Below are 25449 nucleotides of genomic sequence, written 5' to 3' on the forward strand. Positions count from 1 at the left end.
AGGTGCCTGCCAGAGGGGCAGTGCGGAAGAACATCCTCAATGCACACAAATGCCCTCCGCGGAGCCAAGCACACAGAAAACACCAGCTCCAGAGTTGCCCAAGTAAAGACAGGGAGGCACCTGAGTAGTCGAGAAACTCTCTCAGACTGTGAAGTTAGTTTTTTGATGGGTAGTTATCTTCCAGCGTCTTTGTAGCTCAGGAGACCTTGAACTCACAGTGATCCCCCTGCCTCAGCTTTCTGAACCCTAGAATGACAGGTCTGCAAGACTGTAATATTATTTTCTGTTTGTCCTGAAGCTTTTTCTTTTATTCAGGGTGCTCCGGATTCTGCTTACTCAGTGACTTACACTATAGAAATGGAATCCTGATTCTATTAGATCGGAAACTCACACTAAGACTCCTTCACTACTGTATAGTGAGATCCAGGGATTCCAAAGCATATCTGGCCACACGGTGACTGATTTTTAAGAGCAAGGAAATCTTGATGTTTGCTAGGAACCAGAAGTACTGGAGATGTCACTGTCTTGAACACTTCCTTTTTTTCCTCCCCTTGGCCCCTGCCCCTTCCTCAACAAATCCAAATACCATAGTTAAGGGGATGGACCTAGAATTTTTTCTGACTATTTTAGTTGAAGTTCTACTCTGTGACCAGCAATTATAGAAAGTCAGAGAATTGTGTACTGGATCTGTGCTTCTCAACTTCAAAAATGGTCCTGTGAAATCAGACCTGTCAAGCCTCCTCTCCTGGGTAGATGAAGGTACCTTGCCCTTTGGAATCTGGAAAATACCGATGTGTTGAGTCAAACTGTTTTATTATCTATCTACAATGTACCAGTTATACAGTGATGCTGGAAACAGGAGGACTTCGGGTCTAGCTATGAGCATCTTGCTGGCGAATGTGACCTCTGTGGAAGATGTCTTCCCAGAATGCATCATGTAAAGACAAGCGTCCTCAGTGGTGAATCCACCCTCCTGAGTTTGAAAAGAGACGAGGCTGCTTTAAGAGAGAAACAGGAAGTTGTAACTAGAAGCCGCCTGAATGCTAAGCCATCCGAATGCTTGTGAAGTAGCAACAAAGTAGCAGCGTTTAATTCTGAAATTCCGGGCGCCCGCCTGTCTTAGGCAACCCTCATCAAAGTGCTCATCCCTCGTCCAGGGATTTCTCTGAGCATCACAGTCGGAGCGGAGAATGGCGGGGCAGCTTCGGCTTGCGTCAGGGAAGGATGAAGATCGTTTTCAACACCAGGGAGCAGTGGAGCTGCTCGCCTTTAATTTTTTGCTTATTCTTACCATTTTAACCATCTGGCTATTTAAAAATCATCGATTCCGCTTCTTGCATGAGACTGGAGGCGCGATGGTGTATGGTGAGTGTGTAAACCATGGGATTGACGTGAAACTTGTTGCCTGGGCGTAATTAGAGACTTGTGCTCAGATGGCAAAGTACTGAAAGTGAAGAGAGCCTGCTGATTGAAGTGTCACTAGCTCCGGGAGAGGTGCTGCTGTGGCGTTATGAATGCTAGCCTCTTTCCAGAGGAGCGGCAGAATTTCGCCTGGTCACAGAGCGGGCTGTCACAGTCATGTTCCTAGGCAGCACATTATGCGAGCCTGTTGACAGCTGCAGTCCTTTGTCATGCGGGAAGTCTAGCACTAGTCATGACAGTGGGGTGTGATGGTAATGTAGCCAGAGCAGCGGGTCCACAGGCAGCAAGCGGAGCGATGCAAAGTTAACCAGATAGCTTCAGACTGCATGCAGGAAATACTCTTTCAACGTATTTCAAGAAGAAATACTTGTAGAAACAGACTCCACCCCTGTTATAAGAATAATTGTGTGCAAATCATTTTTCGTCTTCTGAACACTGTCTTAGCTTCTGATAATAAACGTGTGTTAAACCAAGAATTTCCTATGCAACAGCAACACTTTTCGTTGCTCAGCTTGATTTTATAGGATGTTGTTTATAATACTTACTTGTGCTTTCACACACTCTGCTTCTGCTTCTGCTTTTTTTTTTTTTTTAACACAAGTCTCACTCCATAGCCAAGGCTGCCCTGGAACTCACTAGGCTGCGCTGGAACTCAAAGTGATCCTCCTGCCTCAGCCTCCTTCCTGGGTGCTGGAATAATAGGTGTAATTAACCACACCTGACTCTTTAAACCACAGGGGGGGGGGAAAGTGATACTTTTAGATTTAACCTCCCAAAGTGATATTCTTTCTTTGCAAGCAGCCCTGGCACCCATCCTTTTTGGGAAGTTTAATAAAATGTGATTGTATAATCTATACAGACTAGACCGGATTATCTAGTTTTTAAGGTAGGGTAATGGTTTTACTACCAATTGGCTTCACTACCCTTATCCCACCTAGTAAAAAATAAATAAATAACAACTTTGTACGCAGTGCAAACAGTTGAGTGGCTGCCAAAATGCATAGCAAACACATACTTTTTGGCTTCCTTTCTTTTTGGAAGCCCCGAGGCCACTTTATGTGTCTGAGGTCCGAGGAAAAGGATGAGTGCACATTTTATGTGCCAAGGCCACATGATGTCTTGATGTTAACAGAGCACGGCCCTGAAGTGAAAGCACGAGAGATCCCACCCTTAACTAGATCCCTGTGAGACCCTGGAGCTAGAGGGCAGGCATTTAAGGCCAAGCAGTGCCCATTTGTTTCCAGGCAGCGAGCTCAGAGCAGAGGTTAAGTCTGCTTACACACAGCACACAGTAAAACTTTTCAGGGTGGGAGTTGAACTCAGAAAAGACAGGACTAAAAAGAAGGGCAAAGTGTTCTCAAAGGCAGAGCCCCAGACATGAGTCATTTTTTCCTTTCCCCCCATAATCGATTTACAGGCTCTTTCTCTATCTTGGGTAATAAATAATCGAAAAGATACAGGAAGTAATCTGAGAAGGCAGAAACAATGCCATCCTTAGCATCACATCAAAGGGCTGGGCACAATCTAGTGATACAACACAGATTTGAGATTAAGTCCTTATTAGAAGGAAAGCGTCTCCACAGCCTTAAACTTACCTAAATTATAGTTTTTAAAATTTTTACTGATTTCCTTCTCTATGGTAGCGGTATTATTTTGTAAAAGCTTGACTGAATTAATTCTTGATTAGATATGGTTAATAAACAGGCATGGTGGTCCACCCCAAGATGAGCAGTCAGGCATGGTGGGCCTCCCCATGTGCTTTTATACATCTCAAGCTGTTAATGAGGCTCTTATCCATTTCCCAGGCTAGACCCTGAAAAATAATTCCTCAGGACGGCCTCCATGTACCTCTTCCAGGATAATCAAAATGCAATACCAAAGGGCTTAAGGTAGACTTTGTGTCAGGTATGTAATGAAATAGTCAAACTAAAGCCCAGGAAGAAAAAGGAACTCTCTGAAACCCTCTTAATAGCAAGAGGGACAGAATCCTAAATGTCCAGTCTTCGTGCAATGAATATGAACGTCATACATTGGGAAGGGACCTTAGAGAGCAGACTGCTCATTTTGCAGAGGAAGTGGGACTGGGATGGAGGTCATGCTGTTGGTTGGGGTGCTGAGCTGGGGTTCAGCATGCCTTTTAATTAAGGATGCTGAGACAGTAATAAGCAAATGCGTTCAGTGATATCCCAGGGAGTGTGCGTGTGTGTGTGGGTTCGGAGGAGAGGGTGGGCGGGTAGTGGAGAAATGAGCAAGCACCAAATATATATGTGCTCCTGTTGTAAACCCTTTAAGGACTGGGCATCTGGTTTCTGTTCCAGGAGGTCTGACAAATTGAAATTCCAGGGTACACCCTTCCTCAATCTAGGAACTCATTGTTTGTACAGTAGGCAGGCTAGAGGCGTAGTGAGGACCAATGAAAAAGAAGACAAACTTAGAAGTTTTAGTTTTCTTGTTTTATGAAGACAGACACCTTAGAGTAGACTGAGGCAGCTCTGTCCGCCCTACAGGCTTGCCACGACGCACCTTGAAAGATTGCCCTTCTCTTCAGGCTCATCGGTGAATTAGGCTAGCAGCCCCTACCTCTCTGGCTGCAGCTCTTGCCACCATCAGCTGCTTGCCCAGCGTGCCAGTTGCCCCTGTACTGAGAACAGTATTTTCTTCAGGCGCCATGTTTCCTGTATTCCTGCCTCTCTGTGGGCGTTCTGACGACCTGTGCCAAATGTCCCTTAGAAGATGTAATAGATGTTGATACATTTAATCAGTGTACTTGGGAATCCAATTAAAAAAATTTTCTAGGGATCAGAGGCTTAGAAAACGAGCAGTTTAAAGGATAAACGAGGGGCAAGGTGACCAAGCAGAATGGTGAACTGTTCTTTCGCAATTACTGTTAGAAACAATTTTCGAAGTTGTTAAGCTTAAAATATCACATGCAGGGTTACAGGGGCCAAGAAGTTTTCTCGGTGTGGATCGGGAACAAAACTGAAGATCCAAATACAAGTAATTGCTTGTACAAAAAAAAAAAAAAAAAAAAAAAAGGTCCTCTTCTCTCATTATTATGGGTCACGGGAGGCTTTTAAAAATTAGCAGCAGCATCGTAGCAATTTGTTTGCTTCACCAGGCACAGTAAAAGGTAATTGTCGCTCGTGACATCCTATGGCTCTGGTTCTTTCAAGATGGAAGAATAAGCTACAGTAATAATCATGTAAACTGGACTAAAAGCCAGAATGAGAGCTAATAGTCAAGATATTGACTGACAGCAGCTGGGACACTTAGTGCTGCTGATTCCGGGTTTATGTTCATTTCCTCATGTTCATAAAAGAGCTTGCTCCTCAGCCCCTGATAGCATTAAGGAGTCCATCAGATCTCCCTGGGGACTGTCACATCACGTAGGACATTTGTAATGCCATACCCCTGAGGCTTGGGATTTAAGACTAAAGACAGAACAATGTAAACATCTGAGAGCCCTGTCTTTGATTTTACCATCATCTAATATAGAGACTGCCCTGAATTCATGCAGAAGTTTGTTCATCATTTAGTAGAGACCAAAGAAACGCCAAGCCTCTATACTTAGACTTCTGAGGTCATCCAAAACTCTGCTTTTTTTTTTTCTTTCCAGGTTTAAAGAAACTATAGTTATAAAATCTTTGCCCAAATCTCATGTAGGCAGTTATTTCATCTCAGCCCTTTTCAGATGTTCCCAGCCGAAACTGGATTGCTGGATGTGATGTGTCTCCACCTCATTGGTCCAGTTTTGCTCTGTCCCAGCTCAGCCTGCCCCCCCCCCCCCCCTCCCGACAGCCAGACCCATAGGGGATGCTCACCACCACTTCCCCCTCCGTATCCACCTGAGTGGTCCTTCTTAGGCATGTTGCCTGTTGAAACCTGGCAAACTCTAGAGAAAGCACCAAGCGCCATCACTCTGTTCTGAGGCTTAGTGCTTTTAAGGCTGCTCGTTTTTTTTTCCCCCCTTCAGTAGTGGAATGTATTGTTCCTTTACATGACTTAATTTCTGGTCTGCGTTTGCTCCCCTGTGAAACGAGAGGAAATGAACTCCTTATCCTAGCATCAACATTTCTCCAAAATTCAAGCCAAGACAGACTTCAGTCAGACATCTTGGAGCTACTTCCGTGAAACCCAGCGGCTTTCTTTGTGAAATTAAATAGGCTATCCTCACATCTAGCTCTTTTCCCTAAGACACGGTTTTACTTCGCATCGATTTAGCACTCTTAGTTCTCCCAGGCCTGTTCAGTAAATCTTGCTGATTGCCAACTGGAAAAGTGAGTGAGGAAGTACCTTCTCACGTGGCAGTTGGCCATAGGTGTGTGCATCTCTGTGGGTTCTTTTCTCACCAAACCAGAGTGGCTCTGCTTTCCCTTGAAGGATCTTCAGGAAGAGTGGCTAGGATCACAAGTCCAGTATAGTCAATTTGCTCTCTCTTGTGCTATAAAGAGATTGATTTAGGCACGTCAGGAATCTGCCCAAGGGTTTCCACACTGTGTGGTGTCGGCTAAATTAAATAAATGGAAGAATTAAATCAAGGACTTTTTTTTTTCTACATGAGATGATATGTTGGGCCATGCTGATACACTCCTGCAATTTTATCTCTTGGGATGCAGAGGCAGGGGGATCACCACACGTTTCATTTTACGTCACCCTGAAGGCTACGCAGTGAGACCCTGCTACAAACACCTAAAAGGAGAGAGATTTATTTTTTTCTTTCTTTCTTTTTCTTTTTCCTTTTTTCTTTCTTTCTTTTCTTTTCTTTTTTCTTTTTTGTAAAAATTACCTCTGTGTTCTAAATACACCTATATATTGTGCTGAGGTTCAGAACCTTCAGAGCTGTATGGTTTTGGCCCGGCTGCCCTGGTGCCTCTTCCTTGCTCCTCTCAGGTCTTAAGGGTTAGTGATGGTGCACACCGAGAGAAGGGGTTTATGAGTCAAGCTATTTATGAGGTGTTATTTAGGGTCTAACTGACTTAAACCTATATGGTTAGTGACAGGGAATATGAACATTTGTTCTCTCAGAAAGTGGATATATAGAGAAACCTGGCTAACACACAGCTAGTATGTATAACGCAAATTTTTACAGCGGCAAGGACTTTATGCATATTAACCAGTTTAATCTTCCTAACAGTCACTTGTAGACAGGGATAATGGGACAACAGAGAATCTGGTGACTTGCCCGATGTCACACAGGTACTCAAGGCCAGGTGTGGGACTCAATGCTTGCCAGTTTGATTCTGTGTGGCTTCTTGGTATCATAAATATGTGCGTGAGTATGATCATGTGAGTGTGTGTGTGTGTGTGTGTGTGTGTGTGTGTGTGTGTGTGTGTGTGCACAAGTGTACAGAGAAGAGATTGTTGCTTTCATGTTACAGATAAGGAATTCCACACTTAGAGACACCGAGTGGCTGGTAACTGCAAGGCTGTGTTTCAGACTCAGGACTATGACACGTGTCCTCTTCCACTGCCTCAAGCATTCATTAGAACAGCAGCTAGTGTTTAGCAAGGGTTTATTCTGCTCCGGGCAATGGGGCCTGTGCTAAATAGTTTTATGCCAACTTGACACAAACTGAAGTGTCCCACCTGAGAGGAGGGGAACCTCAATAAAGAAAACGTCTCCAGATGATCAGGCTGTGGCCAAGCCTAAAGCCATTATCTTAATTAGTGACTGAGGAGGGGAGGGGTCAGCCCTTCCTGGGTGGGGCCATTCCTGGGCTGGTGATCCTGGCTTCTATAAGAAGGCAAGCAAGCAGGCCAGTAAGAAGCGCGGTCCCTCTGTGGCCTCTTCATCCGCTCCTGCCTCCAGGTGTCTGCTTTGTTTGAATTCTTGTTCTGCTTCCTCCAATGATGAACATTTGAGTGATGCAGAAGTGTAAGCCAAACAAACCCCAACTCCCCCAAGTTGCTTCGGTCATGGTGTTTTATCTCAGCAATAGAAACCCAAACTAAGACAGCACCTTTGGAAGCTTACAAAATAAGTATAAAGAAGCAGAGAATTAGAAATTGTACAGCTTACACAGAGTTGTGTGTCGGGAGGGGGGACACTTTTCAAAGTCTGTGGTCTCAGATTCGGGACACCACTGTGCTCTTATCAGAGTAGGCCCATTCAGCCAATGAGGAATTGCTGTGGGCAGGGGCAGCTCAGCTCCTTTCTTACCTGAAACGGCAGAAATGCTAGTGCCCAGAGCATAATGCTCAAGGTAACCCAGTGGAAGGAACACTGTGACATCACATCCATGCTACTCAGATGGAACTGAACTACCCCAGGGAAGGTGACAAAGCTGCCCGAAAACACCCATCCACATCCCTCAGAAGCTACCTTGCCAGTAGCCTCATTTATCTGTGTTTTAATTCCCCATGGATGTCAGAATATTTGTGGTGAATGCTTCACTTAGCTTGAGAAAGGAAAGTGGATTAATATAAATAATTTTTTCTAAATGGGCTATTGTCATATGTGAGTTTAACTAAATTTAAGTTTTGGAAAATCTGAAAGGTGATGACTTTTATCTCTGGACTGTGAGAGCTTTGTGGTGAGTCTGCAGTCTGCAGCCTCAATACTACTAGCTATTGGTGGGAACTAGGGCCTCTACTGTCCTATGTATAGTACTTTTAAAAGCCAGAACTAATAGCATCATCAGCTAAAAAATTAGTGACTAAAAGCAGGTGGCTGGGATCAAAAGCCCTGGGCAGTAGGCCAGGTAGCACAGCAGTGTGTCTACAAGCTCCCAGGTGGCTCCCATGTAGCGCTGCACTAGGGAAGATATTCAGCAGGTGAGCGCTGATTTCACTTTCTACCATCTTCCATACCGCACTGGGGGCAAACCACCTCCCTCTGGAGGAGCCTCTTTTTGCTGTCTATAACATTATTCTACTGGGAGGAAAATGATTGATTTTTTTTGCATAAAACTATGAAGTAAGAAACCATTGTTTAGCCAATATGTATCTACTTAGAGCCTCTTGTGTACAGTTCTGCTGACGCCTCTTAGGATGGGCGTAAGTAAGGATGTTGGCTATGAAAAGTTGGTGCCTGAAGTAGCTTCCAGAGAAAATATCTATAATACATGTTAGAAATCCCAGGACTCAAGCTGAGCAGAGGTGGCATGCACCTTTAATCCAGCACTCAGAAGGCCGAGGCAGGTGGATCTCTGTGAGTTTGAAGCCAGCCTGGTCTACAGAGAGAGTTCCGGGACAGCCAGGGCTACACAAAGAAACCTTGTCTCAAAAAAAAACAAAACAAAACAAAAAAAGGAAGAAAAGAAAGAAGGGAGGGGGAGGGTAAGGAAGGAAGGAAGAAAGGAAGGAAGGAAGAAAAAAAGAAAAGAAAAATCCCAGAACTCAGTGAAATGTGTGTGTTAAGTTGCAGGTATGTATGTGTGTCCATATGTATTGTGTGTTTCATGGCATATTGAGTGTTATTTAATGTGTACTGAGGACAGCTGGTAGACAGGAGATATCTTACACTGGAGAGAGTATGATGGTTGGACTTCTGGCATTTTCCATGGGTCTCTTCCACATGCTGATAAATATTTTGAAGTTGTCCCAAGGTGAAGAACTTCATGGATGGCTATCCACCTGGGTGTTTGTGGGGACACTCAGGCTGGCAGCTGCCACACTCTAGTCCTGGAATTATTATTAAACTGTTTTCCTCACCAGGGCATAGTGAACATCATGACTTGTGTCCCTTTTAGCAACACCCACACTCTGCTTTCAAATTTAGAAGGTTGGTAGGAGGGCAGGGAAAAAAAGCAAAAGTCTTAAATAGCAGACAGCACAGCATGTGTGTGTGTGTGTGTGTGTGTGTGTGTGTGTGTGTGTGTGTGGTGAACTCATGTACATCCTTAAACTCCCCTGAGAAGCTTCCTCCAGTGCTGCGAGGAAAGGGTTAGTTGGTCTTTCCTTTAGATTCTATGGGACTTGGCACATTTTAAAAGGCTCTTTAATAGAGTTTGTAGATATGCTGAGGGCTGGGCATGCAGCTCAGTATTAGTACTTGCCGGTCATGCACAGGACCCGAGCTCTATTCAGCAAAAAGTGACAGAAACCCTGACCCCTTTCGCATTCCCTTTCCTTCCCCTCCCCTTCCCTTCGCTCTCCTTTCCTCTCCTCCCCTCCCTCCTCTCCTCTCCTCCCTATCCCCCTGTCCCTCAAACTCTCCTATGAAGATCCCTGGCAGGGAGCCCTCCACTTGTTATTGGCTAAAATAAGGTCACATTCCAGAGTCAATTGTCAGCAAGGAGGAAAAAGAAGGAGCCTGGAGCTAAACACATGGCTGCATGGGGAGGAATGGGCAACCAAAACAAACAACACACACACACACACACACACACACACACACACACGGCATCCTCCATGTGTGGCATGTATGCCTGCAATATCAGCCTGCAATATCACAAAACAAAGAAATAGGATGTTGATAAGACAGCAAAAGATCATTTCTACCAGACACATCAGACAGAGATGCTTAGGAGGATTAGCTCCAGAACTCAGCTGTCTGCAGCCTTCATGGATTGGCTGTGTGTGCATGTGCCTTCCAAGTTCTCGTAAACTCCATTTAGCACTTGCGTGAATGCTGTACCGTACTCCATAAAACTCACGTCCACAGCTGGGCTGGCTGTGCCCTTCATCTCCAGGGAGGTGCCATTCCCACAGAACTGAGTCCCAAGAGAGCTGGGGCTGTGCTTTGCCCTGCTGTTGGGGCACTATGTGTGACCATGTAAACACTGAAGAGCCTGGGAGATGTCTGTATTTTGAAGATTATTCGGCCATCTGCTGCCATTTATGGTTTATTAAAAATATTGAGCTCCTATCCATACTTCTCTAAGCAGAGCCCTGTCAGTGAAACGCTTCTGTACCGTATGACGCATCTGTCAGCAGGATGCAGGGGACATGGCCGTGAAATGAGGTTTACAGTGAGACAGTTGCAGTACCTTTTTCTTAGAGGACATTAGCATGCCAGGATTGTGCGGGAGGAAAAGGCCAGCGGGGGCTCGCAGACATTAATGTTTCTTGGCAAAAGAGCATTTTGTACTCATTTCTTTGTAGCTCACACAAGCCTCAGAACATCTTATATGTCTGTGGCATACAAGTACAATAAAATGGACAGTGAGATAAGAGAGACTCCAAATGACAAGGCTGGTGGTTTTGAATGCTTCTTGGTAGAAGCATACATGAGGCTCTTTCCTCTTTTGTCATCTCTTCTTTCTTTTATTGAAAACACACACACACACACACACACACACACACACACACACACACACACACATACATATATATATATATATATATATATATATATATATATATATATATATATATGCTATTTGAGTCTTATGTAGCCTAGTCTTGCCTTGAACTCTCGAGCATCTTAAGAGTTGCAATTACAGGTGTGTGCACCATACACCACTAGCTCTTTCTTTCCTATTTCATGTTGACATGCTGTAGCTGTCTACCAGACATCTTCTAGGTGACAGTTACATAGAAAGTCTTTAAAGACAGGGACATCACAGCGTCTATTGAGGTGCTCCTCCACGATGCTTTAAAATCCTTGGGGCTGGCAGACGACATAGCAGATCCTTTTCCTCCTGACTTCAAGGGAGTTTATGCACTGGGAAAAAAATCCAACTACAATTCTGCCTAAAGTATTTGTCTTTTCTGGAGGGAAGAAGATGAATCAGAGCACAGAGCCTCTGCCTTAAACGGTTGCACTGAGTATTGTAGAGCTGGGAAGTGATGCTGAACAGTGTGGGCTGGCATAAGACTGGCTCCTAAAGCTGTGTGGCTCACACTATGTGAGCAAGGCGAGCAAGATCTGTGCACAGGGCTCTGATAGAGCATATGCTTGCCAAGGTGAAATCCAAGGGCCTTTTTTGGGTACTGGATGCTCTGAGAATAAAGCTCTATAAGGGACTTGGGTGGAGCTGCGGGAAGTCAGGGTTCCTCTCAGGACCCTATGGGCTCAGATATTCACACTTGAAGAAAGCTGGATGCTTCATAATTAAAGACGTCCTGGGGGAAAAAAAGTGGGTCTCAGAGGAGAGCTCTGAGTGCTGGGACAGATCCAGGTTTTGGCTGTGACCACATGTTCCGGGAGGTGGCCCCTTACTGAGGCAGGATAGCTCCTTTGCTTATCTGATTTTCTTGGTTTCCAGTGGAAGAGGTGCTTTTGTCTTCTGCATCCATAGTGGCTGGTCTTCCATTCATCTGTGATATGGTGACGAGCACTTTAACCTGTATCTACTTAGACTTTTCTTCTTTTTTCAGTCCTACTGTATCTCTCATCTACCCCCATCGAGTCTCACCAGTGCAGCGTGTGTGTGTGTCAGCTCACCACTCCATCTCTGTGTTCACATATGCCCAAAGCACAGAGTTTGCCTGTGAAAAGCTGTGGGAAGGCTGTGTGGGAGCGCTTGGCCTGGGACAAGCAAGGACTGTCCAGCTGCTGTTCCTGCAGCACGGGTGTGTCAGCTATGAGGCCTCTGCAAACTGCCAAGATTTGATTCCTTCCAACTCTTGGGGTTTGGAACAGACTAGGGCCAGAACCTTTTGCCTCATATGTTGTTGGATCCTATAAGAAGGAAGTGCTGGAAGAGATTAACTTCAGAAAATAATTTACTATGGGAAGGCTCTCTGAGAGAAAATGGGGAAGGGCACAAGAACTCCAGGGTAGCTTTCTGACTTTGATGTTGGACCAACATTTATGGAGAAAGGAAAGGAAGAGAGGTTGTGCAAGGGACCTTTAGTGTACACAGCAATTCTAAGAAAGGTCTGGAATAGTTACGGAGATATTGTATCCATGGTTGTCCTTCAGAGGAATCCCCAACTCCTTGCCTTAGTAAACCCGCTGGGCACAGGCATTGGCTGTGAACAGGATATAGAGTGCCTCAGCATGGATGTGCTGACAGACCCGGGGGCAGACACAAAGGCCATGTAGATTGCCCTTCTCCCAGAGGCATTTTCATGGCTAATACCATCTGCTTGCTTTTGGCTGCGAATGCATCCACTTACTTCAGGGAGTTTCTTCTTAAAGTCAGAGGCCCAAACTGGTGCAGGACCACTTAGGTTTTTGTTTTTTTCTTTTTTCTTTTTCTTTCTTTCTTTCTTTCTTTCTTTCTTTCTTTCTTTTTTGTTGTTGTTGGTTTTTTTGTTTGTTTGTTTGTTTGTTTTTATTTTCCAAGATGGGTTACTCTATGTAGCCTTGGCTGTCCTGGACTTGCTTTATAGACCAGGCTGGCCTCGAACTCACAGAGACCTGCCTGCCTCTGCCTCCCAAGGGCTGCAATCACAGTCATGCATCAGTGCACCCGGCTTGGACCACTTAGCTTTTCAGGTCTTATGTGAAGTTAGCTACACCAATAAATAGGCATTTGCTGTTGTAGAAAGGACTTGCTTTGTATACTTGGGAAATAACAAGGAGAAGACACTTCTTGTTCATTGCTTGTTACCATATTGAGAGCATTTTTCAAAGCTAAGTCCTAGGAGTTGGAAGTGACAGTAATTTAGGTCCTATCCATTCACCCCCCCCCCCCCTGCAGATTCTGTCTTGTGTTTCTTTTAATTTTGTGCCCTACTTGAGTAGAAAGAACAATAATAGTGCCGTCCATGGCACCAGATGACTCACGTTTAGGATATGAGTTGACAGAATGATGTTCTTCCACACCCACCTAAATGCCATGAGGTGTGAGTGAAGTGTCCTCTGCCCTCTTCTAAGTGGTTTTTATGACAAACACTCAGTACCATGCCTGGAAGGTTCCCACTGATCTGCAGCAGATCATGTACTCAAAAAAGGTCAATGTGCCAGTAAGACTTCTCGTTACTGTGATGAAATAGCCGAGATACAAGAAAGGAAGGATTTATTTTGCCTCATGGTTTCAGAGACCTCAGTCTATGGTTGTTTGGTCCCATCTCTGTGGCCTGAGGTGATAAAGAACACCATGGAAGCAGGGGCGTTCTGCTTAGATCTCCTTACATCATAGCAGAAAAGAGAGAGAGACAAGAAGAAGCTGCGACAGTTTTTAGGGAATGCCCCCAGTGACATTGATCCAATCATGCCTCAATAGTTGAACCCAGCTAAGGACAAAATTTGAACATTTGCACCTTTTGGGAGACTCTGTGTCTAAACCATAACACTTAAGTGGCTTTTCTTATTCATGAAGATTGATATATTTTATCATCTTGCTCAAAATCTTTCACTAGTTCTAAATATCATGAACTAAAAGTTAATGTTTCTTAGCATATCAGAGGTGTGTTTGATCTCTCTCTCTCCCTCCCTCCCTCCCTCCCCCCCTCCCCCCTCTCTCTGCCTCTCCCTCCCTCCCCCTCTCTCTGTCCCTCCCTCCATCCCTCCCTTCCTTTCCCTTCAACTCTTTCTCATGCCTTGTCTTCTACACCGCTAGTGACTTTCTATGTCCCTTTGTATTGATATATTGTCCTAAGGAAGTTATTACCATAGAGTGTGAACACAGAAACACCAAGACATTTACAATGTATAGAACAGAAGTTAACTTTCCACTCATAGCAGCCCAATGTGGGTGTTTCTGGCTGACAGATGTTCCCCTACTCCTGGCCTCTCAAGGACCCAAGCACCATCTCACCTGCCTCTCTTTGGGGCCTTTGCTCACTCCTCACTCAGCCAATAAAGGAGGGAAAGAAGAGAGAGTTCACTAGGTTATCCACTGCCCCACTTAGAAGTGAAACATATCCCTTCTCCTTACGTGCTTCTGATGCGATCTGGCCTGAGACAAGGCAGCCAAGAAATAGTCCTTGGTTGAGCAACCACCTCCTGCTAACAGTTGTACTGTAGAGAGAGCATAGATCCGGATACACTTTCCACTGACTGTGATTCCCACTGCTAGCCAGATGTGCAGCCTAGGCCCTGCTCACTGTCTAATCAGCTCATCAAGACAAGGACTCGTGTGGCTCTCGGCTCCGTCTCCGCCTTTGCATTATTCAACGCCTCTCTCTATAACAGCGTGCTTCCCAGATGCCCTCGCACGTGCCATGCTGGGTTAGAGTTTTCTGCTTATGACTCTCCAGCGTTTACAAACTCAAGCACATCCAGGCACAAAACTGTGTTCTTACTTTAGACCTATAGATATGTGGAACAAAATATTTAATGAAGAATATCTCACTGGAAAAATGGGATGTTGAGCTCGGTAAGGTGGTGTACACCTGTTATGTCAGGACTTAGGAGACAGAGGCAGGGGGATCAGAAATTCATGGCTCCCCTTTGGCTGCAGAGGGAGACTGAGGCTAATCTGGACTACACATGACCATGTCTCAACAAAAATGAAACAACAAAGATAAAAAGAAAAGAAAGGAAATGACTAGATGATAAAATTGACCAGCAAAAGGTAAAAACTCCAAAAATTGAGGTTCAAAGAGTAAAGTTGGATTATTTCTCCCAAAACACATACATCAAGCCAAATTTTAAATCAAGGGATTTTTTTTGTGTGTGTGTGTGTGTCTCTAAAGCTCTTTTCTCCCCCTGTGCTAATAGATTCGTGTTTAAAAGGTTTATAGTGATCCTATAACCATGAATGTCCTAATAGATTTTAGAAACTTAGAAGTTAAGAACTGATTAGTCCGTGTGTAAAGGGCACTTTACTAGGATGATGCATCTAAGTACAGGCAAGCAAAGCGCCAACTGGAAATTGTTCAAAATGTTAAGAAAAGGTACCCTGTTGCCTGGCAAGAAGTATAGAATTTGGTAGCTGGTGATCTGCTTGATGCAGTAGCTTGGTGACAGACATCACTCAGGGGCCAAAGTCCATCTGTGCCTTGGATCTGTGTCCTTGGACCAAATCCCCTGGTTGGTCGCAGATACCTGCCATTAAAATTGGAGATGCTATTGCTTTGTCATACCCTCTGGAAGAGAACAAAGACCTCCTCTCCCCCCCTGGGCCTAAAATATAAACAGATCCTGTCCATGTGAAGGAGCAGATCTCTGTAAGACAGGCCCTCCCCGAGGTACCCTTCTCCGGAATAGCAGGCTGTTGTTCTATGTTGACCACACAGCTAAGGTTCTCTTGAGTACTTTGAAATGGACAGAAGAGGTAGATATCTCCCATGCAAAACTGGGGATAAAAAAAAAAAAAAAAAAAAAAAAAAAAAAGAAAGAAAACATGAAAATATGCTCTGAGCATTTAGGCAATAATGCCCATGACTCATTCCAACAGCAAACTCCAATAAGTTAGTATCTATCAGTGAGCAACGTTCAAACCAAGCGATAGTCCCCTGCTTCTTCATGTCGCTTCTATAGGCTCCAAATCAAACATCTGATTCAGTCGGTCGGTCGTAGGAGATGTAGACTTCCTTCTTCCAGTACAACTATCTGTTCTTTATTCCAGGCCTCATAATGGGATTAATTTTACGATATGCCACAGCGCCAGCTGATATTGACAGTGGGACTGTCTACGACTGTGGGAAGCTGTCCTTCAGCCCGTCAACCCTGCTGATCAACATCACTGACCAAGTGCACGAATATAAGCACAAGAGAGAAATCAGCCAGCACAACATTAGTCCCCACCAAGGCAACGCTATCCTGGAGAAGGTAAGGGCCCTGTCAGCTCCTGCAGCTTCGCCTTCCATAATTGGCGGCACCACACACAAGTTTCTCTACATAGGTAGATGCCTAAACACTTCCCTTTTGCATTGTAACACTGAGGCATTTAGTTGACCCTATAAACACACTTGTCAGTGTTTTTCATACCATTTGGGCAAGGACTTTAATGTAATTGCCCACAAGCAAGGGCTGTATTTACTTTCTAGTAAAGATAAGCTCTCTCAGCCATTTTCCCTTTCTTGAGATGCAGCCCAGTGTCCATGTGTGTGCTTGTGGTGTCTTTGTTCATGTTGCCTACTGGATACTTGGTTCAAATCTCCCCAAGGCAATGAGGAAATAGAAAGGAATGAAGATGTTTCTATTTGTGAACTTTGATCTAGCACGGCTTTTGGCTGCCAATAAAAGGCACTGGCTTCTGCTTGTGTATAAACACACTAACCTACCGTCCGCCCGAGAGATCTTCACCATGGTGGTTTAGCTAAGGAATTTTAGGTTTAAAATTGACAGATGATTCATAGTTTAAAAAACTAATTTCAGGCTTGGCATGTATCTCAGTGATAGGACACTTGTCTGATGTGTGTGAAGCTCTGGGCTTGAATCCTAGCAACACACATACATACTCTCTCTCTCTCTCTCTCTCTCTCTCTCTCTCTCTCTCTCTCTCTCTCTCTCTCTCTCTCACACACACACACACACACACACACACACTCCACGAGAGAGAGAGACAGAGACAGAGACAGAGACACAGAGAGAGACACAGAGACAGAGACAGAGACAGAGAGAGAGGGAGAGAGAGAGAGACTGAGATTTTAGTACTGCACACTTGCTACTTTGGCCACTAGCAAGAGACCACCCTCCTACTCCAAGCACTTAGGACAAGGCATCAGGTTCAACTATCCTCTGTGGTTCTTCGTGTGTTGAATATCACCTTTGAGATGTTGACTTCCTGTTAACAATGAACATGTGTGGTAGGAGCCAGAATCTTGCAGGAATTACTTGATTGGGTCAGAAGTGACGCCCTCTCTGATAGGATGGTAATGCGTTTCTATCACTGTTTTGCCCATACAGACTCAATTTTATTATTTGAACATATTGCCAGGTAGTGCTGGCACACGCCTTTAATCCCAGCAGGAGGGAGGCAGAGGCAGGGGGATCTCTGAGTTGAAGGTCAGCTTGGTCTACAGAAACAGTTCCAGGATAGCCAGGGTAACACAGTGAAATCCTGTGTGGAAACAAAAACTAAACAAAACCAAAACCACATACATTTCAGGGAAGAGGGCTGGAAAGCTGGATCAGTGAATACGAGTGCTTGCCATTCTTCCAGAGAGTCCAAGTTTGAGTCCCAGTGACACACAGCTGCGTGTAACTTTAGCTTCAGAAACCTAGACACTCCTCTGGTTCTGTGGCAGACATTCTCTCTCTCTCTGTCTCTCTGTCTCTCTCTTTCTCTCTGTCTCTGTCTCCGTCTCTGTCTCTGTCTCTGTCTCTCTCTCTCTCTCTCTCTTACACACACACACCCACACACACACACACACACCCACACACACACACACCCACACACACACACACACACATTTTTCCCAGTTTTGAGAATTTTAGAGAAGTAGGGGAGGCATTTGGTTTCCTATTTTTCCTTTTTCAAGATGACTTATTTACAGTCTTTTTTATCATTATCTTTCACTAGTATATTATGTGAAAGGACTTGCTAGGACTCAGGAAAGTCAAATTATAATACTAAGCCACATTACACTTAAATAGGAAAGTAGATTTGAGCACACAGCAAGGAAGCTAAATAACATGCTTCTGTAATATGTAGAGCAGCTTCCTGGTTTTATGTTTTGAATTATTTCAGTCATATGATTCTCTTTCTTCATGGGGATAATAGAAAATTATTTATCAAAAATAATTGTATATAACCTGTTCACAATACAGTATGTTAATTTAAAACATATATGTTTTATTTGTTTATTTATTTTGAGCCAAGGGTTAGGGTTAAGGTCTTACTGTGTACCCTAATGTTCCTGAGAACAGTCTATGTAGCCCAGGCTATCCTTGAATTCATAGTCCACCTTATCCTCCCAAGTGCTAGGCTCACAGGCATATACCAGCACACCTGGCCAGTTTTACATTTGGCATTTCCTGGATATAAATTACTTCTCTCCTTCTGTTCCTACCCAATTTTGTCTGTATTTCTACACAGCAGTACTCCAGACAGGTTGATTCTCCAAGGATGCCAGAATTATTCCTGTTGCCATAGCAATTTTGTTCTCTAACAGGACTGCCTGTAAATACCTGGCCAGGAATTTTGGTGAGGTGTTACAGTAATTTCTTTATCAGCAGTCGCAATCAAGTGTTTACTTTTGAAAACTTAAGGCAAGAGATGAACATATTTCTTTCAGGGGACAGATTATGAGCTATGTTCCCAGGGTGTTTGTTTGACACTGAATAGCTCCAAGCATCTGCTGCATAATTCATCTCTAAGCTGCAAAACCTTGAGTCAAGGTCAGTATTTCGTGCTTTAAGTGCCTTAGGTTTGCAGTTGGTGTGTCTGTGCCCAGTGCAAACACTCCTATCTCTGCTGGTGGAGAGCAAGACATCTCCCAGAGTCCTGCTTGTTCGATGACCAGCAAGAGGACAGAATTTTGTTCTTAAATAACTGGAGTATGACTTACCTCATATTTGTTGCTCATGTGACAATACGGGCAGACCCTACTAGGTCTGTAGAGACGTAGAGCTGTTGGCTTGGCTTCTATTCAGGCTCTCTGCTGCATGTATCTGGTTGTATCAGTCAGTTCATTTCTGCTAGATGAAAAGAGACCCCATAAAAGGATCTATTTGTGGAAGGCTTATGAGGAAGTAACATGGGTCACACAGTTTGCCACTTCTCCTAGGTTCACTTAAATTGCTGTAGTCCCCAACTTTCTTTTTATAATTTTTAAAAAATGATTTATGTTTTATTTTATGTGAGTGTTTTCCTGGCACGCATGTATGTGAACTGCATGAGTGCCCAGTATCAGCAGAGATCAGAAAAGGCAATACCTTCTGGAACTAGTTATTGATAGTTGTGAGTTACTATATGGGTGCTGGGAACTGAACTGGGCCCTCTGCAAGAGCAACAGCTACTCTTAGCCACTGATCAATCTCCTTAGTTCTCTCAACTTTCTTTTGAAATGCTACATAAAATTGTGCATATCGGTGGGACGCCACGTGATGTTTTTATATGCACACACACTGCATAATACACTTGGATGAGATTTTGCACAGAAAGCACCAGCTGATATTGTGCCTTTACGTGTGCTGTTCTCACTGCTGTTACTTTTCTTACTAGCTGCCATTGTCACTGTAGTGCCACACTGCCAATGTTTCTGTCACTCTCACTTCCTCCAACAGCAGTGCTACGTTGGTACTGCAACACCTGGAAGCTGAGTATAGGTCAGGGTTAGCAAATTGTGATTTTGTTTTATTCATTTATCCAAAGTCCATTGGCAGAGACATATGACACACTAGATAACAAACTTTGCAATGACAAGGCCCGTGCCTCTTACTGACCAGTGCATCCTTAAAGCCTGACATGGTGCCTCATGCTAAATAGGTATCTGGTGAGTGAAGAAAGAAATGGATAATTAAGTAAATCTGAAAATGTTCCAGTATGTACAAATCTGGAGGGAAAAATGCAATATTTGAAAACTATCATCCTGAATTTGATAGAATTGTAGTTTCCTGGATGCTAAATGTTTAAAATTTTTAAATTATCCTCTCATGTTAGTTGTGCATATGCAGATAATAAAATTAGTGCTTGCAGAGATCATACGATGGCCAGACTTCAGTGCTGATGGGAAGAAGACACAGTGGGATGCACAGTACTTGACCCTGAGTCCTGAAAGCTCTGTGTACCCATCCACTAGCCAAGCTTTCCAAAGGCCCATAGAAGAGAGGCAGAGGGCCAGGGAATTTCAGCTTCACAGGCAGAAGGTGGGCAGTTCTGGAAAGGGTTCAGGAGAAGTCTCAAGCCCACACAGTGGGACACAGAAGCCACCACAGGGTCCCACTGGATCTCCTTCCTTCTTGGCATGTATTGCAGTGAGTATTGGGATGTGACAGTCAGTTCTCCTCTTAGAAGAATGGGGTTTAAAGCTTGGCTGAAATGTCAAGGACTTGGGGAGCGTGGAAGGAAGTCCTGTGCCATGCCATCGCCTCCTGGAAGGTTGTACAAACACATATGCGTTTCTGGGATTTTTTAGCCCTCGTAGTGCTTGGAAACAGACACAGCTCAGTGCCTTTGCACACTTCTTCCAATAGGAAAGTATAAAGCTGGAAAATTGAGAGCTACTGGCATTTCCAGCAGCAGTGATGTGCTGTGTGCCTTTGGCACATGTAAACTTCAGGAAACACCATATGCTAAATCTGTTCCACTCGTGCTCAACACAGGTAAAAATGTAGGACAGAAAGTGGGTATTTGACTTAGGGACAAGTGAAAACAGTGTTGCTCATGTTAGGAATAGGTAACTCAACGCATCTGGCTGCAGTTGTCCTGTGCTGCACCGTAACTGTCTCCAGCTGATTCTCAACACCACTTGCCAGAGCTGTTCTGTGGATCCAAAGTATTTCTAATTTAACCTGTTGGGGCCAATATTACCAATGTGAATTGGTTCTGCAAGATGTAGAAGTAAACATTTCTGACTTTCACATAAATAGGAAGTTTACATTTTTTTTTTTTTGAAAAGGGGATGAGAATTTGAGAATTAGATTAAGTAAACTGTAATGAGGACTAAGTGCTGTTTTTTTTTTTTTTAAATGTGACTTGTTCGTCTTCACAGTCTTTCCTTTCCATAAGATCAAACTGTAGGATTTTTTTTTTTAACTTAGAGAAAAAAGATTAAATAAACAAACAAATGTTAGGATATGGACGGCGGAGCTGTGGTGAAGAATGGAATCACGCCATGCAGCAGATCTACTTAAGAGTTTTATTAGGGAATACAGAGGAATGGGAGGAGTTCCCTTTATGAGCTACCTAGGGCATGTGCAGGAAGTACATATGCATTCGCAGAGAGTGGCACATGTGGCTTAGGGGGCCTGAGTCCTGCTGGTAGGTGGTGACATGTTTCCACCAATAAATATGCTTCTGGAGTGGCTTTGGTGTTGCCTGTTTCCCCACCATCATCAGGACCTTTAGGGGTGACTGCATCACTGCCTGAGTACTAACAAAACAACCCAAATACTAGGGCTGGGGATGTAGCTCAGTGAGAAAGAGCTTGCCCAGCTGGGAAGGCCCCGGGTATAAGTCTCTGTGCCACCCGAAGAAAAGCAACAGCTCTCGTCCATTACTAATGTTTCATTTATTCATTCTTCAGTATCAATGAACTGAGTCCATACAGTTACTCTGAAATAGACATGGTTTCCAGGAGGGTACTAGTAATCCCTGAGTAACAGTGATTAATACTAAAACTCAGGTACTGAAGGGTTGTCCCAAGACTGACAGGCACTGAGAAGGGGCTGGTGTCCTGTGGCATTAGGACTGAAAGGAAGGCTTACAGCAAAGCATCCTGATGGGCTCTGGATGCAGTTGTGGGGGAGGGTGGAAGACTTTCCAGGCAGAGAGGGGGGGGGCATGGTAAGCAAGTGGGAAAACCAATAATCCCGAGAAATAAAATGTTTCCTATTTTTTGGAAGTATGGAAGACAAGAAAAGCATAGGCAATGCAGGCAGATCTCAACTATGGAAGCCCCTAAATGCCAGGTTGCCTGTCTTCACTCTTGTTTGTAGTCAGCAGAGAAAGGTAGTGTTAATAAGCAAGACGGAAGGGTTGTTCAGCTGTAGCAGGCTGGAGGGAAAGCAAAAGCCAAGACAGGTCTTGGGTGGTTCCCCAGGGCAGGTGGTGGGGAGGAAGGACAGGTGGCCTCCGAAGAATTAGGCATGAGGAGTTGGGGGGGGGAGGCAGGAGGGGGATGCTACTTGGCGTTCAATTGTGAATTCATAGGAAGGGGCATGGGAAGAAATGGAGGGATCTGAATAGAGGGCCAGGAGCTGGGTTACAGGGGAAACTCACAGTGAAGGATGAACCAATGTGTCTATCTCATCATTAATATATCCACATGTGTTAACATGCTATGTACTTACACGTGTGTTAGCATGCTATGTACTTACACTGCTGAGCTGAAGAAACGAGTAGTGCATTTAGCTGGGGCGTCGTGCAGATCTAGCCCAGTTTCCGAGAGTTGTCAGCACAGTTAAATTTATCATTCCTGTCCCTCATAGTCCCTTGTAAATCAGATGACTATAATGTACGGACAAAGGAAGCTCCTCAGTGAAAATTTTGCTGTCTTGACTTCCTGTTTGAAAAGTGACACTATTCGTTGGTTAAGGGAAGTGGCTTGAGGTTCTCTATACTGCTGAGCAAAAATGTCCTATTGTTTCAAAACAGAGAATCTGAACCTGTCCCAGTAGGCCACTCAGAGCACGATGAGACTAATTCTTAAGGATGTTAAAACTAAACAAAACCGTATGGACACAGCTAATTGTATGGCTTTCATTTGGTCATTCCCATTGAGTGAAGTAGTTGATTAAGTCTATTTTTCTCATTGTCCACCTTTTCCTGTTGATTCTTACATGTTTATCTGAGAGCTTTCCAGTCTTTCCCTATCCTTGATGGGCAACCTTGCACAGAGGCCAGGGCCAGCACTCTTCTGGCAACAGGAACAGTTTGACCAGGGAAAGTCGCTGGGCCAGGAGATAAATATGTGCAGTTAATACTAGAGCACTCTTGGGAAGGATAAGGAAGGGCTGGGGACAATCTCCTGCATAGCTTTTTGAGACATACTGGGAGGGACTGAGCCTCTGGTGATTAATCAGCATCAGGGCTTAGGGAAGCTTTCTCTCAGTTCAGTCGTTTTTCAACTTTACATTCTGCCAAAGAAGCAGGCTGTGGTGGTTTGTGTTTCTCCATCATGACTAACTAGTCTTGGCTGTGTTGCATGAAAGGATCCCAGTGCAACTCAAGCTTGCAGGGAGGGCCATGAGACAGACTACCTGGATACTCAGCTGCCTTCATCCAAGCCTTAATTAAGAGAACATTCGTGGGCTGGAGTGATGGCTTGGCAGTTAAGAGCACTGACTGCTCTTCCAGAGGACCTGGGTTTGACTCCCAGCACCCACATGGCAGCTCACAACTATCTGTAACTCCAAGATCTGACACCCTCACAGAGACATACATGCAGGCAAAACATCAATGCACATAAAATAAAAGTAAATAAATTTTCTAAAGAGAACATTCATTATACAGAAGCAAGGTTAGTCATAAACTTTATAATTTGTAAATTGTTATAAAAGCAGTTCTATCGGGATGGTCTGCTGTGAGGGCAACAGATGGTATCATAGCACAGTGGCACAATGTTCAGGAAAAGATGGTCATATCTCAAATAGGAGCAGGGATTCGGGGGTGGGGCTTACGACTAGGCTTTCCTCTTCTTGTAACAGACATTTCTAATAAACTCAAAGAGGGATGGGCATCTCTAAAGAACACAAGGGGCTTGCATGAGAAGTACATCAGGATGTAGGCTCCACCTTCCAAAGAGTCCACATACTGTCGGCCTCACCCTGGAGACCAGAAACCTTCAGTCACAGTGTGACCACACCCAGACCATAGCAGGAAATGAAGGTGAAGTTGGCTCATTGCTCTGAAAGTCAGAAGCCAAAGATCAAAGCACCTACCTAGTGAGGGTCCTTTTCACAGTGTCAGCACAGAGTAAGTCATCACATGGTAGGAGCAGGAAGAAGGGGAGAAGGACCCCAACTCACCCGTCTTCTTGGAACACGCTTGTTGGGGGTTTGAATCTAGAATGCTCCCTCAGAGGCTCAGCTTTTGATCATCCAGGCTTCAAGTTCTGGCTTTATGGGGCCAGGGCCTGGCTGGTGGAAGTGGTCCAGTCCCAGCCTGCTTGTCTGCATCTTCACCCTCATCCAGTAGATCCTCCGTCTGTTAGGAGGATATTTTAACATGGATAGGAAAAACAACCAGTGCAACACTCTTCAGTAATCCACTTTGGAGAACAAAGCCAGTCTACTCTTCAGGCATAGCCCTCACGGCCCGGGGTGTTTCCTAAAGACCCCACATAGCTGTGCAGTTGCCTTCGGAAGTAAGTTTCTAACTCAAAGCTCTGGGCTATGTATGAAAACCATGGCAACTTCTTCAGAAATTCCACTCTTTCTGAAATCTATGGTATTCTGCATCAGTGGGAGTGGAGGTGGGGAGGGAGTCTTGGCCTGGTATAGGGATGTTCTTAGGGGCAGATAAACACTTTTGAGGAGTACTTGTGCCTATCTTAAATGACCCCCATGCCACTGTACTCAAGAATCGAGTTATTTTGTATCACAAGTCCACAGTTTCGAGCCCACCTCTCATCCCCCCTGCTTTGCGTTTACTAGTTTCATAAATCCAGTGTTTCTATGATGCTTTGTTCAGTGTCTTCTCCTCTCCAAACTTGCAAAGCTTCCAGAAGGTCAAGGCCTAGATCTGCTTTCCGTCACATCGCATTCCCAGTGCCTGTCACATGGCGGAGACTCTGTAGATCTTGGCACATGAATAGTTGGTGCAAGTAGGAGCCTGTCAGCTTCTCCTGTCTGAGTTGCTGTCACTGCCATGGTGGCCTGTCTTAACGGCTGGCTATTTTGTAATGAAGTGTGTCATAGGTTTATCCTCAGGGTAAAACACGTGGGCTCTGAAATGAGTTTTGCTACTCGGAGGACTGGACAGGTTTCATCTCCAAATATTCTGACAGGGACAAAGGGAGGCAGAGAGACCTGAGAGAACTCTGAGCCTAGGGGAGCCACAGAAGGAGCAGGGGAGAAAACTATTTCATGCTGAGCCTGAGTAGATATAATTGAAAATGCATCTTTCTCTGTCTCCCCCTTTGCTCTGCTCCTTCCAAAATACTAAACTGGGGAGATATTTTTTCTTTTCTCTTTTTATTAATTTATTCAGATTACATCTCAATTGTTATCCCATCACTTGTATCCTCCCATTCCTCTCTTCCTCTGGCTTTCACCCTATTCCCCTCCCCTAGGTCTATGACTGAGGGGGACCTCCTCTTTCCCACTATATGGTCATAAGCTATCAAGTCTCATCTTGGTAGCCTGCTTATTCTTTCTTTGAGTGTCATCAGGCCTCCCCACCAAGGGAGGTGGTCAAATATGGAGCACCAGAGTTCATGTCAGAGTCAGTCCCCTCTCTCCACATAACTGTGGAGAATGTCCTGTCCATTGGGTAGATCAAAGTAGGGGTTCGATGTTTACTACTTGTATTGTCCTTGGATAGTGCAGTAGTTTGAGCAGACCCCCCCAGATTGCCCCAAAACAGAGTAGATATTAAAGTGAAAATAAATATTCAACTAAAGTAGAGTATACACTCTTCTCAATGCAGTCACAAAACTTCAATGTGGACCTTTTATCACATAGAATGTCTTTTGTTG

The 25449-nt window shown here is 44.4% G+C and overlaps 1 protein-coding gene across 1 annotated transcript in view; it reads left to right on the top strand.

Moving 5' to 3' along the window:
* The first annotated feature begins 1126 nt into the window (after positions 1-1126).
* The window catches only part of Slc9a9 (solute carrier family 9 member A9), a 565142-nt gene continuing 540819 nt past the window's right edge, over positions 1127-25449 (top strand). Inside the window, exons 1-2 of the mRNA XM_051140492.1 lie at positions 1127-1365; positions 15771-15973. Coding sequence (XP_050996449.1) covers positions 1191-1365; positions 15771-15973 — 378 coding nt within the window. The 5' untranslated portion in view covers positions 1127-1190. The remainder of the gene's footprint in view (positions 1366-15770; positions 15974-25449) is intronic.

This window comes from Acomys russatus, chromosome 32, assembly GCF_903995435.1.
Source record: "Acomys russatus chromosome 32, mAcoRus1.1, whole genome shotgun sequence".
In the NCBI taxonomy this organism is placed as follows: domain Eukaryota; kingdom Metazoa; phylum Chordata; class Mammalia; order Rodentia; family Muridae; genus Acomys; species Acomys russatus.